The sequence below is a fragment of the Phaseolus vulgaris genome, chromosome 8, assembly GCF_051622355.1.
Source record: "Phaseolus vulgaris cultivar YP4 chromosome 8, ASM5162235v1, whole genome shotgun sequence".
Taxonomy (NCBI): domain Eukaryota; kingdom Viridiplantae; phylum Streptophyta; class Magnoliopsida; order Fabales; family Fabaceae; genus Phaseolus; species Phaseolus vulgaris.
In genome coordinates, this window is record NC_143505.1 from 15,630,403 (window position 1) to 15,649,523 (window position 19,121).

At 29.2% G+C, this 19,121-nt stretch overlaps 2 protein-coding genes across 2 annotated transcripts; one reads left to right on the forward strand and one right to left on the reverse strand.

Annotated features, from left to right (window-relative positions):
- The first annotated feature begins 6,786 nt into the window (after positions 1-6,786).
- LOC137826313 (ATP binding microtubule motor family protein) lies at positions 6,787-11,287 on the forward strand. The gene is made up of 13 exons (XM_068632241.2): positions 6,787-7,171; positions 7,275-7,443; positions 8,318-8,711; positions 8,789-8,994; positions 9,179-9,495; positions 9,589-9,652; positions 9,913-10,003; positions 10,124-10,353; positions 10,433-10,479; positions 10,585-10,606; positions 10,728-10,790; positions 10,879-10,917; positions 10,992-11,287. Exons 1-13 carry the CDS (start codon positions 6,948-6,950, stop codon positions 11,061-11,063), a joined length of 1,938 nt encoding a protein of 645 aa, XP_068488342.1. The 5' UTR covers positions 6,787-6,947; the 3' UTR covers positions 11,064-11,287.
- A 4,631-nt stretch (positions 11,288-15,918) lies between these two features.
- On the reverse strand, positions 15,919-17,243 carry MT2B (metallothionein 2B). The gene is made up of 2 exons (XM_068628946.2): positions 17,093-17,243; positions 15,919-16,408 (listed from the first exon to the last, which is right to left on the reverse strand). Exons 1-2 carry the CDS (start codon positions 17,155-17,157, stop codon positions 16,234-16,236), a joined length of 240 nt encoding a protein of 79 aa, XP_068485047.1. The 5' UTR covers positions 17,158-17,243; the 3' UTR covers positions 15,919-16,233.
- Positions 17,244-19,121: the final 1,878 nt, after the last annotated feature.

The following is a 19,121-nucleotide window of genomic DNA, read 5'->3' on the forward strand; positions in this document are numbered from 1 at the left end:
GAGAAACCCATATTTGGATTCATTGTTTAATGAAGAAAACACATAACCAAACAATAAAAAAAAATGATTCTTAAACAAGAACTAAATTCTAAAACGATTTCAAAGAAGAAAAAAAATTTGAAATGGAGCATCGTCTAATACAATTTCGTATTTGTTGTTATCCATTTTCATAATTCAATCAACTTTCAAATCTAAATTCACAAATTAGAAAGCATAAAATGAGATAAAAGTGTAAAGAGTACAAGAGAAAACATGAGACAAAGAAGAGAGAAAATGAAGAACTCGGATGATCAAAAGTATAAACTGAATAAAACTAGAAAACCAAGAATAACTAAAAACTGAAATGTAAATGGTGAAGTTGTTTATTGATTGTTATTATTTAGCAGTCAAATTAGAATGATTCTAGCGTAAACCATCTAACTAATGTTAAATCGTCTTCGTGAGAAAGATGATAGTATGGCCAAATGATCCTAAATCATCTCCCAATGAGTCCAATAATAAAATTAGTAAACCAGTCATAAATTTTTACCAAATAGAACTACATAACTCTTATTAAAAATAAACTTACAGAATACTTAATACATGTTTATTACATAAAACATACAATAATTTACAAAATAAAATATCTACATAAACGAAACTACAAAAATTAAAGTATTACAAGTAGCATTCACTTATTTTTATAGCAGCATTGACACGCACTTATCAATATAACAACACTAATGATTCCAAGAAATTTTACCAAAAATTATATTAAATGAAAATTATGTTAATTATCACTGACAATGGTTAAATAATAAGAATTATGATAATATATTATTTAACAATATCAGCACCTTCTTATTAAATTTTCAATCAACTTATTTATTTATGAATTATATCTTTGCCTATTAACCTTAATATTATAATATAAATATGTTTCTAAAATTGAGTTTTAAGCATGGTATATGGGTCCCACAAACAAAGGGGACCATATTCTCTGATGCTCAAATTAAAATGAGAAGTGACTCTCAAATTCACTCTGCAAACCCAACGGTCATATCTTAAATCCAAAAATTGTATCTAATAACAAGAACTAAGAAAACAGAAATTGAAGATCATGTAAACCAAAAATTTATCTAATAGTAAGAATTAAGAAAATAGAAATTGAAGATAATGTAAATCTAAATGAGAAACTGAAATGCATTCTAAACAAAAACTTGTATTAACTACATAAATAAAATAAAAAAACAAAAACAAACACTACAAAAAATCATTAAATAAAAACTAATTTTAGAGAAAAAATAATTAGTTACTATATTAATTAAAAAAATTAGTTTTTAAATTAATTTATATTATTGTTAAATAGTTTCTAAATTGGTATCTAATTAGCTACCAATATTTTTTCTACCAAATTTTGAAATCTAAATAATTGATAGTTAAAACCTTGGTAGCTAATTAAATACCAATTTAGAAACTATTTAACAATAATAAAAACTAATTTAGAAACCAAAAAATTATTTTAGTCTTTGGTCTCTAATTTAGTCATTATAAGAACTAACTATTTTTTTTTATCTAAAATTAGTTTTTATTCAATAATTTTTTTTACTGAAAATTTAGTAATTAAAAGCTGAAATTGAAATAAAAAAACAGAAAATAGAAAAAAAAAACTATGCTTCCATTTTGAAACTCATCAGTAATCCATAGAAATAGACGTAAAAATATATTAAAAATCATTTGAAATGTTTTCTTTTAAATACATGGTTTTAAATTTAACAGGAGGTTAAAATAGTAAACTTTTGTATTACAAACCCATGAACTTAAGTCTATTGTTTGGTCTATTGAAACCAATAGAAACAAGTGGATTAGCCCATTTTTACCACAAATTTCATATATCCTAGTAGTAAGATGTGCCTTACCCTTATGACATGATAAGTTTAGTGTAAAGGATAAGTTTAAGAATATTTTTCTTTATTCTTTTCCAGTTGTAACCTTTAAAATTGCAATAATTAAAAACATTTATTTTATAAATTATCTTTGTCCTTTTATATAAAGGTTTGCCTATATTACAACCACTTCTCTCACATCTTCCTCACAATTTCCTACAACAAGAGAAAGAAAGGTCTAAGGTAAGTTTTTTTTCTCCTCTTATCTTCTTTATTATTTAAATTCTTAGTCATCTAGTTTCATTCAATTAGAGTTGGAGTTAAGATTCATTCCTTCATATCCTTTAACTCCTACTCTATAAATTGATTTTCTCTTTTTTAAAGCTTATTGTGAAGCAACTTAAATAAGGAAATACGTCATTGTAAGCCTTCCATTTCAATCTTAGATTTTCATTTACTTCATTAGGGTAAGAGGGTCAATCCCAATCTCTAAATTATTTTGACAAATATTTCTCCAAGTATACAATTTGTCCAGTTCTTTTCTACATTTGTATGCACATCATTTTCAAATTATGAGTTCATAAATAAATTCATTGGGTATGAAAATCTAAGGTTAGGTTAAAACATCACCTCATTTGAAATTTTGTAGAAAAAATTTATAAATAAAACAAGTTTGTTGGTTTAGTTATAAAATGCTTATGCGAGAATTATGTTTTTTTTGGTTGTTGTTTTGAACTTAATTTTTTGTAACCTTGTTTACTATTTTTAAGTCAAATAATGCATGAAGAATTTAAATGTATACACAAAATACTAAAATATGTGCTTTGAATTTTAAGATTGTAGTATAATTTGATAAATTTTTGTTGCAATTTGGAATGACTTTGATTACCTCCAATTTCTTGCACATTGATAATTTGATATCATATATGTATTTGGATGAACTATATTTGTTGACTAGTAATTTTGATTGTTGAAATGTAATTGTTATGTTGTCGAAGTTTTTATTAATAAATTTCAATTGCATGAAAAATTAATGTGGGAAGATTATCACAAGATAAAATATGATAGAGATTTAAAATAAATTACAATGAATATTTTAAGAATTGTATGGATAGTTATAGATATACATTGGGTATAAAATCTTGAGAAATGTCAGGTAAACCTAGAGAAATATAGGGTGATGATATGCTTACCCTGGATTAATGTACAAAATTAGTAGAGTATATTAAATCACATGCCATATACTCTATTCTTGACTATCCTCTTAACTATAATTTTATACCAAGAAGGTGGGGTGGCGCGCACATTATATATGTGGGAGCCTACAACCTACTTAAATAAGTTATAATGACAGTATTTAAGGGTCCTAAATACTTAAATAATGATTATGATAGGAGTTTGATGATGGATCTGAACTTAAAATATTAGAATATGATTACTAAAAGATGAATAACTGAAAGGGTCAAACTTTTGAACATAAAATACATGGATTTATAGCAAAATTTTATGTTATTTGCTATAAATGAGTTTGTGATTAACTTGATTTATTTTGGGTGTGATTTGTTATGATTCATGATTTCAATATTTTCTTTTAGAAGTTGTTTCAATCAATTGCAAATTTATTTTACTAATTATGCTGTAAAACTTTGAGATATATGGTAAAGTTTTACAGGTAAGGGAAAGACTCACCCTTACTTACTTTCTTTATTTAGAGCAAGAGAACAAGAACACAAACGTTAACAATGAGATTAGTTCACACTGATTTTTGTATGAAATATACGACTTTAGCCTTGTTAAATGAAAACTTATAGCTAATAAAGCTTAATTTATTTTGTGATGTATGTTAAATTAAGTTACTTTATTTTAAAATTATGAGTAATATATATATATATATATAACATATGCTTTTGTTCCGTTAAACAAAGTATTTTGTGAGGCTAATGCTTTCAAAAATTATCTTTTATACTTTGTTGAATTTTATAGAATAATTATAATCTTACAAATTAAAATTGATTTTTTTAAACTTTAGGAATAAATATTGAATCAATTTTATGATAAAAAAATGGGAGAATTATTTTAGTGAATAAAAAGACAATTATTTGATAAACTTAATTTCCTAGTTTTTCTAATAATTGTGAAATAAGAAGAAGACACAATGGTGTTACATGTGATTTTTTATCTAATCAAGAGTGATTTTGTGTAATCAGTTTGATTATAATAAAATCTTTTAGAATTTTTAAAGGAGAACTAGATATAATTTAGTTTGAATGAATAATTACAAAAACAAGTTTTCATTGTTATTTTTGTTATTTGTTTCTATTACACTTCTACATCCTTCCAGAGGTGTATGCAAAAACATTTTGGAACCTTTTTGAACATTAGACACTAAGATCATATCGTTTACTCATATCTATCTTCTGAAAAGCTTTGAGAAAAAAATTAAATTCTTTATTCAACCCCTTTTAGAGCTCACACGTTATTTTAATATTTACCAGTTCAATTTTGTCAAATGTAATTAATATATCGTCACGTAGTCTAAATTAGGGTTGTATTTATTTTGTGATCATAATTGCATTATGGTTGTTCTGCCCAAAAGTCAAAAGACAACCAAGAGCAAATAACTCGAGTAATATAAAATAATAATGAATACTTTAGTTTATACTGATTCACCTAAACCTATGATACGCCTAGTTCTCTTTTTTTAATCGTAAAAGATTTCACTAATCAAAACTTGATTAGAAATATTGCATGTCATTTCTGGCTACAACAAGTACACAAAGTCACTCTTAGTTATCTACTAATCTCCTCATAATATTAAGCATGAGTATATAATTCACTTTTAGCTAAGTATACAAAGTCACTCTTAAATATATAACAAAAGTTGTTTTGAAATATTCCAAGGAAAACTCTCAATGAGATGATATACAAATAATCTTCATAGCTCTAAAGGTTAATTTCATTAGTGTGAAGGATTTTACAAACAAAGCACTCTATTAGTGATCCAGTATATGAGATATTTTTATAACCACTAAGAATTATGTGAATTTGCATGCAAAGTTCAAATAATAGGTGTATGTTTACTTATTCATATGTTCATTAGCTCATTAGTGTTTTTTTTTATGAGGAAACTTCCTTTTATAGAGGTCCTAAATTGAACCCTTGTACTTGATGCTCTCACTTGTTCTTATGTCAAAGTCTTTTCAAAATATGCTTGACTTTATATTAACACATTTTATTGTTGTACTTAAAGTGTTATGTAAATGACAATTTTTTCTCTAAATTTTCTTTATTCTTCGAGAAAAATTAAATTGAGCAAACAAACTTAAATGGTTGTTCACTTGTGACAAAATCAACTTTATGATGTGTTTTAGTGAACTTGGGACTCTTAGAAGATCTTCATATTTAATCTATGTGTTTTGATGATGTACACATATAAAAGACTTCATTTATTCTTTTTCTCTTGTATTTTGTCTTTACAAGGTCATACTTCATCTACTCTCTTAAATAAGTCTTGTTCATTTATACCTCTATATACACCCTTTGTATGGATTAGGCTTTGTTAAACTCCACTTTGTGCTTCAACTACTCTTCATTTATTCTTCTTAGTCTTAAAAGGCTTTTATATTTATATCATTAGACAAATCATTAAACATACTAAAATATATGATATTATTTGTTATTATCATAATTGTGAATGTATTAAATAACTCTCAAATTTAAAATTTAAATTTGTATCTATGTGAAATTTCATTTATTCCTTAACATCCATTATCCACAAGCATTTATTAAAGGTAAATATTTAGTATTTGTTGCAAAATTTACGTATAGATAGATATATGTGAAAGGAAATTGTTTTATCATCCTTACGTGTTAGTCTTCCTCCTATTTTGCATTATTCTTCTCTCTTTTAAGTTCCCATCTTTATTAAACTTATAAGATATACAATGTGTCCATTTTGGGAAAATTTATGAAATTTTCTAGAATTATTTTATCATCTATCAAACTAATTAATTATAAGAAACTAATGCCACCATGAGATCTACACCCAAAAAATACTTCAAAGATTAGTTATCTTAATATATTTAAATATGTTAACTAATACTAATTTAATCAATTAAGAATATCTTTATGTGTTTGATTGGTTAAAACTTTCAGTCTACTTTTAAATTAGGTAGAAAATTTTATTAAGTAATCTAAATATACTAAAATTAAGACAAAATTTTAAAAATTCTAATAAACACTTTTCCAACTTTAGGTTTTATCAGAATTTTTTTCAAAAGTTAAGTTCTTATAAAATTTCTATATTTTTTATTGAAGTTTTTATATCTTAACCAGATATATTATTAACCTATTATGCAAATTATAAATCATTACAATTCTCTAGCAGTCAAACTACAACACTGCATACGAACAATAAAATTATTCAAGGGAAATATCTATCACTGAAGTAATAAATTTTTACCAAATACAACTACATAACTCTTATTAAAAATAACCTTATAGAATAGTTAATACATGTTTATTACATAAAATAAAAATAATTTTCAACAACAAAATCTAACAAAAGCTAAAGTATTACAAGTAACATTCACTTACATTTATAGCAGCATTGAGACGCACTAATCAATATAACAACACTAATGATTCCAGGAAATTTTACCAAAAATTATATTAAATGAAAATTATGTTAATTATCACTGACAATGGTTAAAGAAAAAAAATATTATTATAATATATTGTTTAACAATATCAGCACCTTCTTATTAAATTTTCAATCAACTTATTTATGAATTATATCTTTGCCTATTAACCTTAATATTATAATATAAATTTGTTTCTAAAATTGAGTTTTAAGAATGGTATATGGGTCCCACAAACAAAGGGGGCCATTTTCTATGATGCTCAAATTTAAATGAAAAGTGCCTCAAATTCACTCTGCAAACCCAACGGTCGTGTGTATTCAAAATCTTCTCCCACTCTCTCTCTCTCTGTGCCTAGTTATCACTTCACAAACTTGAATTCACCACAGATTAAAATCTTCAACATTCTCATCAAATTCTGAACCTTTTTCTGCCTCCAACTATGGCTGCTACTCCAACACCCATCAAATCTTTCACCCCTAAAAAACCCTCCGACACCTCAATTTCAGTTTCCAAAGTGAGGGTCATCGTCAGGGTCAGACCCTTCCTCGCACACGAAACCTCAACAAAAAACGGCGACCCTGTTTCTTGCATCTCCGTCTTGGAACAAGATTTCGAGTTGCCGCAGGAAGAGGTTGCTGTTTATCTCAAAGACCCACAATCCAGGTCTGATAAAGTTCCCACCTTTGGATTTTTCGGTTGGTGAAATTTGGTTTTGATGATGTGGGGTTCTAACTGTTTCAGTTTTTTTTTTTATCTTTTACCTTAGCCGGAATGAGTGCTACAAGTTGGACTCTTTCTTTGGGCAAGAAGATAACAATGTAGGACATATATTCTGCAGCGAAGTGAGTCCCTTGATTCCGGGAATGTTCAGTGGATGCAATGCCACTGTGTTTGCTTATGGGGCTACTGGCAGTGGGAAGACATACACTATGCAGGTGTGAGTGTGATCTTTAAGGAAACTTGTACTTCACTTTGTTGCAATAAGGTTTTTAATTCATGGGGATATTACAAGCTAATGTCCTGTGATTTGCAATGTCAATATGTCACACTTTTCTTTTTTTATACATTTATTTACCTAGATGTATGAATTAGTTTATCTTTGAGCAATTTCTGAATTTTGAGTTAAGAGGTTGATGAGGATTTTTGTATTATGAGGTTCAGCAATAGCGTGGATCCTAGTTATATTTTTACCGATCACTGTCTTGCTAGTAAGTATTATGAGTATGGTTTTAAATTATGGTTAGCATGCAGTTACAGAGATATCAAAAGACTACAATTTTACCGCTGCAATCGTGGTTGTCAACTGCTATTTAAAAGTTATAGGTTTTATGCATGTGAGCATTCAAACTGTTGCATGTGAAGATTCAAAATACTGTTTTCAGTCTTAGATTCTTTTAATTGGCGGTACCTACTTGTCAATGTGAACTTGTATCCAGTTTGGTTTTGCATCAAATAAGCCAACACGCATGCCTCGTTCCCATATCCAAGAAAGAAGCTAGTTCATATAGCTTTTGATTTTCTTGTTTTGATCCCCATTTAGGCTTTCTGATGCAGAATCAAACTCATATTTAGAGTTAAGACGGTGAGAATTAGGATAATTATGGTTAACAATAGCACAGGTCCTGGTTATGGGGAAAAGAAGGAGGATTTGGAAAAGTTTATCCACTCTTGGACTCCTTAAATTACACATAGATGTAAAATTCTGGGTGCATTTAAATTTTAGTACTTGTATTTGATTTTTATACTTTTTTTAAGTTTCTTACATTTTCATGTTGTACACTTGTGATGAACCGATGCTTGGTGTTGCAGGGAACTGAGAAACAACCTGGCTTGATGCCACTGGCAATGTCTATGATTCTGTCTACTTGCCAGAGCACTGGCAGCACAGCACAGATATCATACTATGAGGTCTACATGGACCGATGCTACGACCTTTTAGAGCTCAAAGCGAACGACATTTCGATTTGGGATGACAAAGATGGGCAAATTCACCTCCAGGGACTGTCTCAGGTTCCTATAAACACAATGTCTGAATTTCAAGATGTTTTCTCATGTGGAGTTCGGAGACGCAAAGTTGCCCACACAGGTCTCAATGATGTCTCTAGTAGGAGTCACGGAGTGCTTGTGATATCTGTGTCCACTCCTTCGGCTGATGGCACTGGAACTGTTGTATGTGGAAAGTTGAATCTCATTGACTTGGCAGGTTACTTCCATGCTCAATTGGTACAAGGGATTAGAAGCACTTATGGTTATAAGCTTATGTGTTTAATATTGAAACAGGTAATGAAGACAACAGAAGGACCTGCAATGAAGGGATTCGTCTTCAAGAGAGTGCAAAGATAAACCAGTCCTTATTTGCACTGTCAAATGTGATATATGCATTGAACAACAATAAACTTAGAATACCCTATCGAGAAAGCAAATTGACCCGTATATTGCAGGACTCCCTAGGGGGAACAAATCGTGCATTGATGGTTGCTTGCCTGGTAAAGCTATAGAGTTTATAGTTCTTCTCTTATATTCTGTTCGTCCACTAAATTTTTTTATGCATAAACAACAGAGCTTGATTAAGAGATTTATATAAGTTTGTGCAACCAAGCATTATTAGTTTGCTTCACTGTTAACTATGGTTAGGTTCAAAATTTTATTGTAGACTATTTTTTATTTCAGAATCCAGGAGAATATCAGGAATCTGTTTATACTGTAAGTTTAGCTGCTCGATCAAGGCATGTCACAAATTTTGTAACTTCAGCTCACAAACAAGAGACCCCAAAGGTTAAAGTTGACATGGAAGCAAAATTGAAAGCTTGGTTAGAATCAAAAGGCAAAACAAAGAGTACACAAAGACTTGGGCCATTTAATTCTCCTCTTCTGAAAAAAACTCCCGTTTCCATCGTTACACCTGCTAAGAGATCCATTACCTTTAACAGTTCAGTGAAGGGGGGAAGAACTGCCATCAACCTAGATACTAAACATACTAATGAAAGGTGACTCTAGGGGTCCTATTCTTGCATACATAATTATTGAAAATAATTTTCTCATTGAGTCTGTTAGTCACTGCTATATGTTTTACTTAGCAGGGCCTTTGCTGTGGCTTTTGGAAATTTACTAGATGCTGAAGGTTCATTTGATTCATTCATGGAGGTGAGTATCAAAAGGGAAGTTCGTTAACCCATATTCATACTGAAAATACAATCATTATCACAAGAAGCAAGAAAAAATCCAACAAGGAATTTGTTGTCTTCCTGGATTTTACTTTATTTTTTTATTTTCGTTGACAATGAAGAAACCTTTGCATCTTTCTTTCTTGAATATAATAATCTTCATAATCTTTTTAATTTTCATTCACTGTGAAGGAACCTTTGCATCTTTCTTTGAATATGATAATACTCAATGCTCTGCAGAATGCACCATCTGGTGTCAAGGACAACGATAACAAAGAGACTGAGCATGATGCCAATAAGGCTGCTTGGGAATCTTACAAAAATCTACCTGGTATGCCACTGTGTAAAATTCTTGATAATAAGTACATTATTTGGGGGAAGTTTAAATTGGTACTTTGGTATAGTGTTCCGTGCTTTCTGAAGCTTTAATGCCACATGACTTTGTATGTAGCCGAGCCATTGAGAAAGGGAGTAAACTCAGTTACTAATGAGTGTAAAGATGCAGCACAGAGTCCTTTAAGAAAAGCACTCTCCCCCATCAACATCAATGCTAATAAAAAACTCCATGAGGCATTGTCCTTCACACAAACACCTTTTCTGGCAACCTGCTCCACTAATAAAGGGATACAAAAGGATGAAACTCCACTTGGGAAATTCAGCACACGAAGTTCTACACTGAAGGTACAGCAGAGCTTATTTGACTCCACTAACAAATGGACTTTTTGAACCAACACTTCTCACATCATTTTTTAATATGCAGAACTGTCTAGTTCAAGAATACCTTGATTTCTTGAATAGTGCTAGCAGGTAAAGCGAACACTTCCTTTGTATCTTGCCTACTATCTAAAGCATATCTAGTTTGTGAACCTTCTGTTCAAGTGTATTAACTTTGAGTTTAATTCTTAATTGCAGAGAGGAACTACTTGAGTTAAAGGTACATTCTGTCTGGTCACAAAAATGCCCCATAGCTACTTCTTTTTCTACCCTTTTTATTTATTTCATCATTTCTTGTGTTTTTTCTTCATTTTGTAATTTTCGGGATTCAATTCCTTCAGGGCATAGGAGAGAAAATGGCAGAATACATTATAGACCTCAGAGAAGAAACTCCACTTAAATCGGTTAGTATAAAGAATATTAATAATACAGATACTGAACTAAGTATAAGCATAATGTTTTTAGTGATGCTTTTGTTTTGGCATTTTGTAGTTAAATGATTTGGAGAAGATAGGCCTCTCTACCAAGCAGGTATGCTACATTAGCTGAAATTTTTCTTCTAAAAAGTGTGAACAAAAGTTCTAACTTAAACCTCTTTCTGACAGGTCCATAACCTGTTTACAAAAGCTGCCAAAAAATTATTTGAAGAAAAAGATGAAGATTCAATACTCAGTTGAAGTCCATGATCAGTATTTTTATTTTTTATAGGCTAACATCAAGTGCAATTTGTATTCCTTTCAATTTATTACCACCGTACCATTGCCGCCACTAGCAACCTATTCTCAAGTTGCTTTGTGTTCTTGTATGTTGTAACAACCTAATCATAACATACTTTACCTATCGTTAAAAAAGTGTGATCTTTGTAACATAGTGTCAGCTAGTTCTAATATTCTCTTGCCTACATCTGCAGTGTTTATGACTTTATTCAGTTGAAGTTATATAAATTACAAACAATATGCCTTTTCATGAGCAGGTACAAGTAGGTCACACGCATGAATCATTCTCAAGGTTCAGTTGAAAACAGAAATTTTTTTTATGTTGAGATAAACAAAAGAGGCTCATATTATCAATATTGAAAATGAAAATAACTAAAGTTTTATTTTTTTTTAATCTGCTAGAAAGGGTTTACAATATTTATTACTTTTTTTTTTCTCTTTTATCACATTCCAACCTCTCTTTTCTTTCTACGCCCTTGCATGTTTCATACCAATCATATTATTCTGGTTCAAAATGACTTTAAACCACAACATTCAAGTTTAGTTATCTTATAATGTAAAGTTTAGTTGTCTTGAGAGATATATTTTATAAGTCATAGTTAATTGTTTATTATTCTCTAAATATTAACTAATAATATATAATTTTTAAAATTTGTATCTTTCTTAATTGATTGCAAGTACTACAAGTAGATATCCCTTTATGAGTAGTTTTATTAAATCTTTGATTAATAGACTCTACAACTAACCCTAAATCAATTACATTCCCTCCTAATAGAAGATCAAACTAACTATTGATACACACATCTCTCCAACCTTAAGATGAGTAGACGAAGACCTCAACCTTAAGACAAGTAGGCTAAGAGGTTTATCTAGTAAAAAATACGAAAACAAATTACAATGTAAGTTGTGCCTAATCGATTTATGGTCGTACATAAAAATATTAGATCGTCTAATATGACATAAGTTGTTTAATCGATTTATGATCGTGTTAGTTTGTTCTCAACGTTTTATCGATTGCTTATACTTCAAATTATCATACAACCTAAGCTTCCACAATTGCCAAAGTTCAGAAAAATAAACTCGTGTCACACGGGGTTAAATGTCAGTAGAGGTAAATTAGTATTGCCTAATAAGGTTAGTCTTTGTAGATATTGTCTAATAAGGTCGATTTTTGTAGTTACAACCTAATAAAGTCGATTTTTGTAGATGTCTTAATCTTTTAATGTTTCAGCTGAGTCGGCGGATGATTATAGCATTTTAACAATCCACTCGAGTTGGGGTCGAGGTCGAATCGAGACTGAACATAGTCAATAGTTCTATCAATCCAACCGAGCTAGGGTCGAGGCTAAACATAGTCAGTAGTTTTATCAATTCAACTGAGCTGGGATCGAAGCTAAACATAGTTAATAATTTTATCAATTCAACCGAGTTGGAGGCCGAGGATAAACATAATCTAACATTTTGATAACCTAAAAAAATTTAGTAACATAAAAATTTATTGTAGAGAAGAGTTTTATTCAAATTAAACACAATAAACTAAAAAATATTCATTTAAGAAAATATAACACAATGAAATTTGAATCATATTTAATTAATATTTTACAAGAAAGAATGAAATAAAAAAAAATTCTATACCCTTATTATTCAATAAAATAGTGTATGCTATTTTTTTTGTCAATTTAGTTGGTAAAAGTTGAGACTCGTTAATATAATTTTTTTTTCTTTTCAAAGTAAAGTTGCAGAGTGATAAATGTCCAAAAAAATAAAATAAAATGTAATCAAAATAAAATTAAATATATTTTTAGTTTATAAATGATTTTGTTTATATTTGTAATTTTACATCTTGACATTTGTAATATTATATTTTTAGTTTTTATACTGGGGTCTGATTAGTTTAACATTAAAATAAAAAATATTAAGGTAATTAAAGTAATAAGAAATGAAAATTCAAAATCATTATTTTTTAAACAAATAATTTAATTAAGTAATATATTTTTATTTAATGTAAAAAAATAATTATATACATTAATTTTTAAACGATGTAATTTAGAAATAAACTTATAATAATATTATAATTGTGAATTGTTATTAAATATTTTATTTCCTGATGCACCAAAAACAGATATTTCATCTCTTAAACAAAAGTAATAATTATTTATAATATTCTAAGAATTAATAATTAAATATATTAAAACTATATATAATTTTAAAAAATTATTATTATTTTTCCTTTTATTTTTCTAAAAGTTTTCAAGCTAAAGGTTAGTAATAAAGAGTGACTAATAGAAAACTTTTATTTGAAGAGAAGTGTACCGTTGCAAGACCAATGACAATATTTAAAGCACTTGCTCTCTTCCTTCACCTTACCTTTTTTGTTGCTCCAAAACAAAAGCAAGTTTAAGTGGAATTCGCTGAATTATGGTGGTCATTTTTAAGCGTTTCTTCTCTTTCTACTTATGTTTCTTTTTATTGTTTAAAATGGAGTCTTTTATGCCGAGAGGTTCATCGAGATTCTTCAGGGTTCATCGAATGAGAATTTAGAATAGAAGTTTAGAATTTATGGAATTTTCTAATTCTTTTTCACATTAATTTTTTCAACAAAGTGTTGAAGAAAAAAATTCTTTTGATTTTGTTGATTAAAAATTTGGTTATTTTGACTTGAAGGAACACAAATCAGAGTATTCAAATCCCCTTATTTATAATAAAATATATCTTTCATAAATCATACTTAGTTTTCTATTATTCTTTAATTTTTAAATAGTATTATCTCATTTTTAAAATATGTATATTTTTCAACTAATTTCAAGAATCAAATAGACATTAATTTATTCTTGAATAAAATTTTAAATAATTTTATTGAATTTATCTTTTAATGAATAATAGACTAATTTCATATAAGTTACATTTTCAAGATCTGGCTAAGTAAAATAACACATATTATTCATTTATTGCTCTTCTTTTTTTCAGTTTTGAGTAAATAGAGTCATAAGTTACTAATTCTAGGTGGTTTCTTGCTCAGAGGTAAATAAAAAAGTCAGACCAATTTTCATTTTCATGATTTCCCAACAAGACAACATAGTTATCTAGTTCCAAGGATAGGAACAAAAAACAATAATGCATGGTGCTGATCCAAGACTTCAACTTGTCTCTTTTCAATAAAGTACATTATTAAATGTTATATTAATATTCTTGTCCTCAAGTTAGCCCTACATGTATTCATAGTTAATCATACTGCTAAACTTTAATTTTTAAACGTTATGATAACTACCAATTATTAATAAACATTTTAGAATAGTACATCATTAATCATTCATATATGAAAATATTTTAATTAATCTGATGAAAGTTATAACAACACATTAAATTGTTCAAAGTTGAATAATAGCAAGAATATAATCAAAATATTTTTATTTTATTAATAGAATATTGAATATAATTTTTTGACAGGATAATACTAAATAATTTTTAATTAATATATCTGTAATCTATGCATTATATTTTTCTAAATAGAATCTATTAGATAAAGAAAAAACTTAACTCAGTGATAAATTGTGATAAAAGTTTTAAACAGTGTAAAAACAATCTATTAAATTCTTAATTTTTAATGTCAAACAATTAAAATACTGAATTAATAAAATTTATAATCTTAAAAGAAAAGAAAAAGTTTATTTTTTCAGTGTTTTCAAGAAATCTCAATTGTATAAAGTAAAGGGTAAATTATTCTCCACAGAATTGCTTGTGAAGAAGTCCTTAAGATTATCAACGGCATCCCTTCTTTTTAAGTGGGTCAGTTACTGCACATAGTGATGATTTTTATTCACAGTGAGTGTGTATATTAAATCAATTTTGAAATATTAATTTTATATTAATAATTTTTTTAATAATTTAGACTCAAATAAATTTTAGAATATTAATATATTATTAGTATTATTGAAAAATTATTTTTAAAATTTAAAATTTAATGTGATAAAATTTTATTTAAGTTCGTAAATTGTTTTTTTTTTCTAGTGTTCTATAAATCATTATTAAATTTATTTTATCCCTCAATTTATAAAATATTTAATTCTTTAAATTTTGTAACTTAGAGACGCGTTTTAACTCAAAATATTTGACACAAGTTTTAACTTAGCAAAAGTTAAATTAGAATATTCAAAAATTAAACATTTTTATTTAAAAAGAATTGACCCTTATTGGAAGATAAGTTAAATAAAAATATTTGTTTTAAAATCAGTCCTTAAAACTTACTACAATTGCGTAGTTAGAAGCTCCTTCCAATATGTTGTGTTCGTGCGTGTTATATATATATATATGCACACACGGGCACATATATATATATATATCACTTTCTTTATTAGTTCACTTTAAACAGTTAAGAAAAACTTTAAACATATAATAATATATATTAATAATTTTAAAAGATAAATACATATTTTGTCTATATTGTCTTTGTGTCGGTATATCACCACTCCAGTTTTATGGATTTTATAAATTTCTTGTGAATGAAAAAGTTGAAAATGATTAAGATTGTTCAGAAAGAGCCACAATAACTGTAACCATCACAATAGTAATCTGCCAATTGTTTCAGAAATACGCACATGGACTCAAACTCTCCATCTTCAGTCTTCAACCAGAAGGGGACCAACAGTGACCACACCATGCTACCTCCACAACAAATGGAGACAAATAATCTTCTATTTTCACTCCACAAACAATTACTTTCAAAACATCTTCTTTTAGTTTTCAAATTATTTTCTTGTTTAAAATTTGCTTATCGAATATAAGTAAAATTATCAACAAAATCACATAAAACACTCACTTTTTCCAGGAATATAATATTATAAGCAGAGACTGATACTTCTGATTAGCCAACTTTACACAGAACAAACCAAAGTAACCATGGCTAGATAATCCCACCACAAGTCCATAACACTTGAACTTGTTCAAGGGCAAGACATGATCACTTTATTCTAAAGGGTGTTTAGACCTAACACCAGAGTACACGAAAACAGAAACAAAGACATAAATTTTTGTAAGCTTTTTAAAAAACAGATAATAGTTAATTATTGTAATTATTCCTGCTGCTAATGCTAATTAAGGTCCAATCTCTGCTTCAAGCTTTCGCAATCCAACCTCACTTGCAAGTACAGGGGTCGCATTGGCAGTTACCTCCACACTTGCAGCCACCATTCTCACCAGAAACACCCATTTCAGCACCTTCGAATTGAGCCTTAACAGGTGCCACTCCCATGACCAAAGTCTCAGTGGTTGTCTGCTCCGTGTAGCTCAAGTCTGGGTACATCTTGCAGCTGCAGAACAACCAAAAACAAAAAAATTAAGAAAACAAAAAGTCTAAGGGAAATTTAAACAACACAGGGGTAAAAAATCCTCTCATGATTATTTTAACATGAAAACATTGCGTTTCTCTCTTCTTAACAGTGCACAAACATTTAATATGGTTCATTTGCATCATGATCAGGTGAATTCACATTCAACATGTATCAGGACTCCCAGAAACATTTTCCCAGAAATAAAATCCTCGTGGAGATTCTAACAACCATAGATCAACTCAAAGGGTATCCAAAAAGCCAAATAAATCGAAACACCGCAATCTTTAAACAAGTGAAAGAGACCATCAAAGCGGTCAGAGTTTAACTCGCAAAAACGCAAGTAAGAAGAAAAAAAAAATTAAAAGTACTAACTTTTATACAAATTCAACAAAAAAGGGTACCCAGATAGAAATAAAAAAACCCCAGAAACCTTCCCGTGTAGAAGAAAAACAAATCTACATGTTCTGTACAAGCAAAATAAATGTTCAGGTTATCACAATATCCCCATGCAAGAAAATTAACAAAGCGTGAACTTTCATGCAGTTCAGCCAAAAGGGTCTCCATAAAGCAAGTTAAAATCCAGGAAGAAGACCCTCCCAAAAGGAAAACCATTTTCCGACATATAAAACGAAGACACAACAAAGGCACTATAACCTCACTCACCCTGAGCAGCCGTTGCCGCACTTGCAGCCACTTCCGCAACCACAGTTACCACCACAGCAAGACATTTTCTCAGGTACCAAAAAACAGACACAGAGGAAAAGAAGATAACGACGAAGAACAAGTCACAACAACAATTATTACGCACTAGTTCGAGTTTCAAGGCGAAGCGATGATCCCAATTTATAGCAAAATTGAGTGGAGAGAGAGTGAAATTTCCACCGTCCACGTGTCTACATCTCACGGTGCTCCTAATCCTCTTGCGGATCTCCACACACGTCGACGTCGTTTTCGACACGTCATTGTAGCTAGTCTTGCGGTGGGGTTTTCTTGCGTGTTCTAAAATGTACGTTTGAGAAGTTTTGAGCCGTGGGATGAGATGTTTGATTTCGGTCAAGGGAGAGAATCAACGGTGAGAGTAGATGTGATGGAAGGCGTGAAAATATCTCTGGAAATTGTGACGACGTGGCACTCGTTCAATCATCATTCTATCAATTTCTCATCAATGGTTCTTACCCCTTTCGATTATTAAAGATTTTAATTTTTTATTGTTAAGTGAAGATATTTTTGGAATGGTTAGGAAGATTAATATTTGTCATAAATAATTAAAACTATTTTTGGACAAGATCGTTGAAAATAATTAAATTCTTTTGGGTTGTAATAAAAATAACTTTTATATAAGACGATGAAAAATTTTATTAAAACTAATCATAAATTATAAACTTGTAGATTTATAAATGTATCAATTTTTAATTTTTTAAAATTTAACTTTTATTATTTCATACTTATAACTATGAATTATTTTTTCTAAAAAAAAATAAATTTGAATCTTTAAATTTAAATTTTCCAAACATGCTCGAAGACTACTACTTTTCACTTTGATAACAACTTAAGTTGAATATTACATCCTAGTGTGAATAGTTAAAATTGAATTAAAAGTAATAGGTTATGTTACTTTTTAAAATTTATCGAATTTAAACAGTAGTAATTTGACATTAAATTTTGATTATGTGTTAGTGTACTATATTTCATATTTACTCATCACTTATATAAAAAATAATAATATCTCACTAACTGTGTCCCATATACATATAATATAATATATATTTATCAATTAATTATTTTATAATATATATATTTTTATGGGTTAGAAAACTTTTGATATACTCTTCATTTTTCTACGTCAACCTCTAATATATTTTAGTTTCTCATGTTCCGTCTCGGTGTATTTATAAAAGGTTTTCCAACATTTAAATCAGTACTGATATTATTTTGTGGTTAAGGATAACGAGTATTATTAAATGCGAGTTTTAACTTATCGTTATCAATTTATTTATAAATATATGTTGGATCTATAAACCTAAATTAGTACATTTATCACGATTAATCCCTATATTAATGTAATAGTATGTATAAATCCTGTGCAAAATCTATATTTAACAATCATTTGTTTTGGATAGTCGTAGCTTATATTGATCAAAATGTGTTATATAACCTATATACCTTGTATATTTGTACCAGGCCTTATGTATGCATACATGGTACTTTATAAATGAGTTACTGTACTGGTAGGCACCGGACGAACGCACGTGGCCGACCGGCCTTATACACTAAATGGAAACGAACGCACGTGGCCGACCGGCCGTGTGCACAATAAATGTAAGGGCATTTATGTGACAAGCTAAGGTGGTTAAGATACACCTCCGAAGAATAAGGAATATGCGTTTAGAGAAGATATGTTCCCCGGGTATTCCGGAGCACGACTGACAAGACATATCCATAACCACCCTGAGCCCAAGGGATAGAAAGCCCATTAGGCAATCCTATAAATACTGTGCTCAAGCCAGAGAAAGGTACGTTTTCATTCACTTACGAAACTGCGCTTAGAATCTCATACTTACTTGAGCGTCGGAGTGCCTTCGCAGGTACCCTCCCCCGCCTGACCGAAGTTGATAGCACGAAGGGACGACCGACCAAAGGAGACAGCAAGAAAGGACAGTCGACCAGAGGAGAAGAAGGTCAACACGTCAGC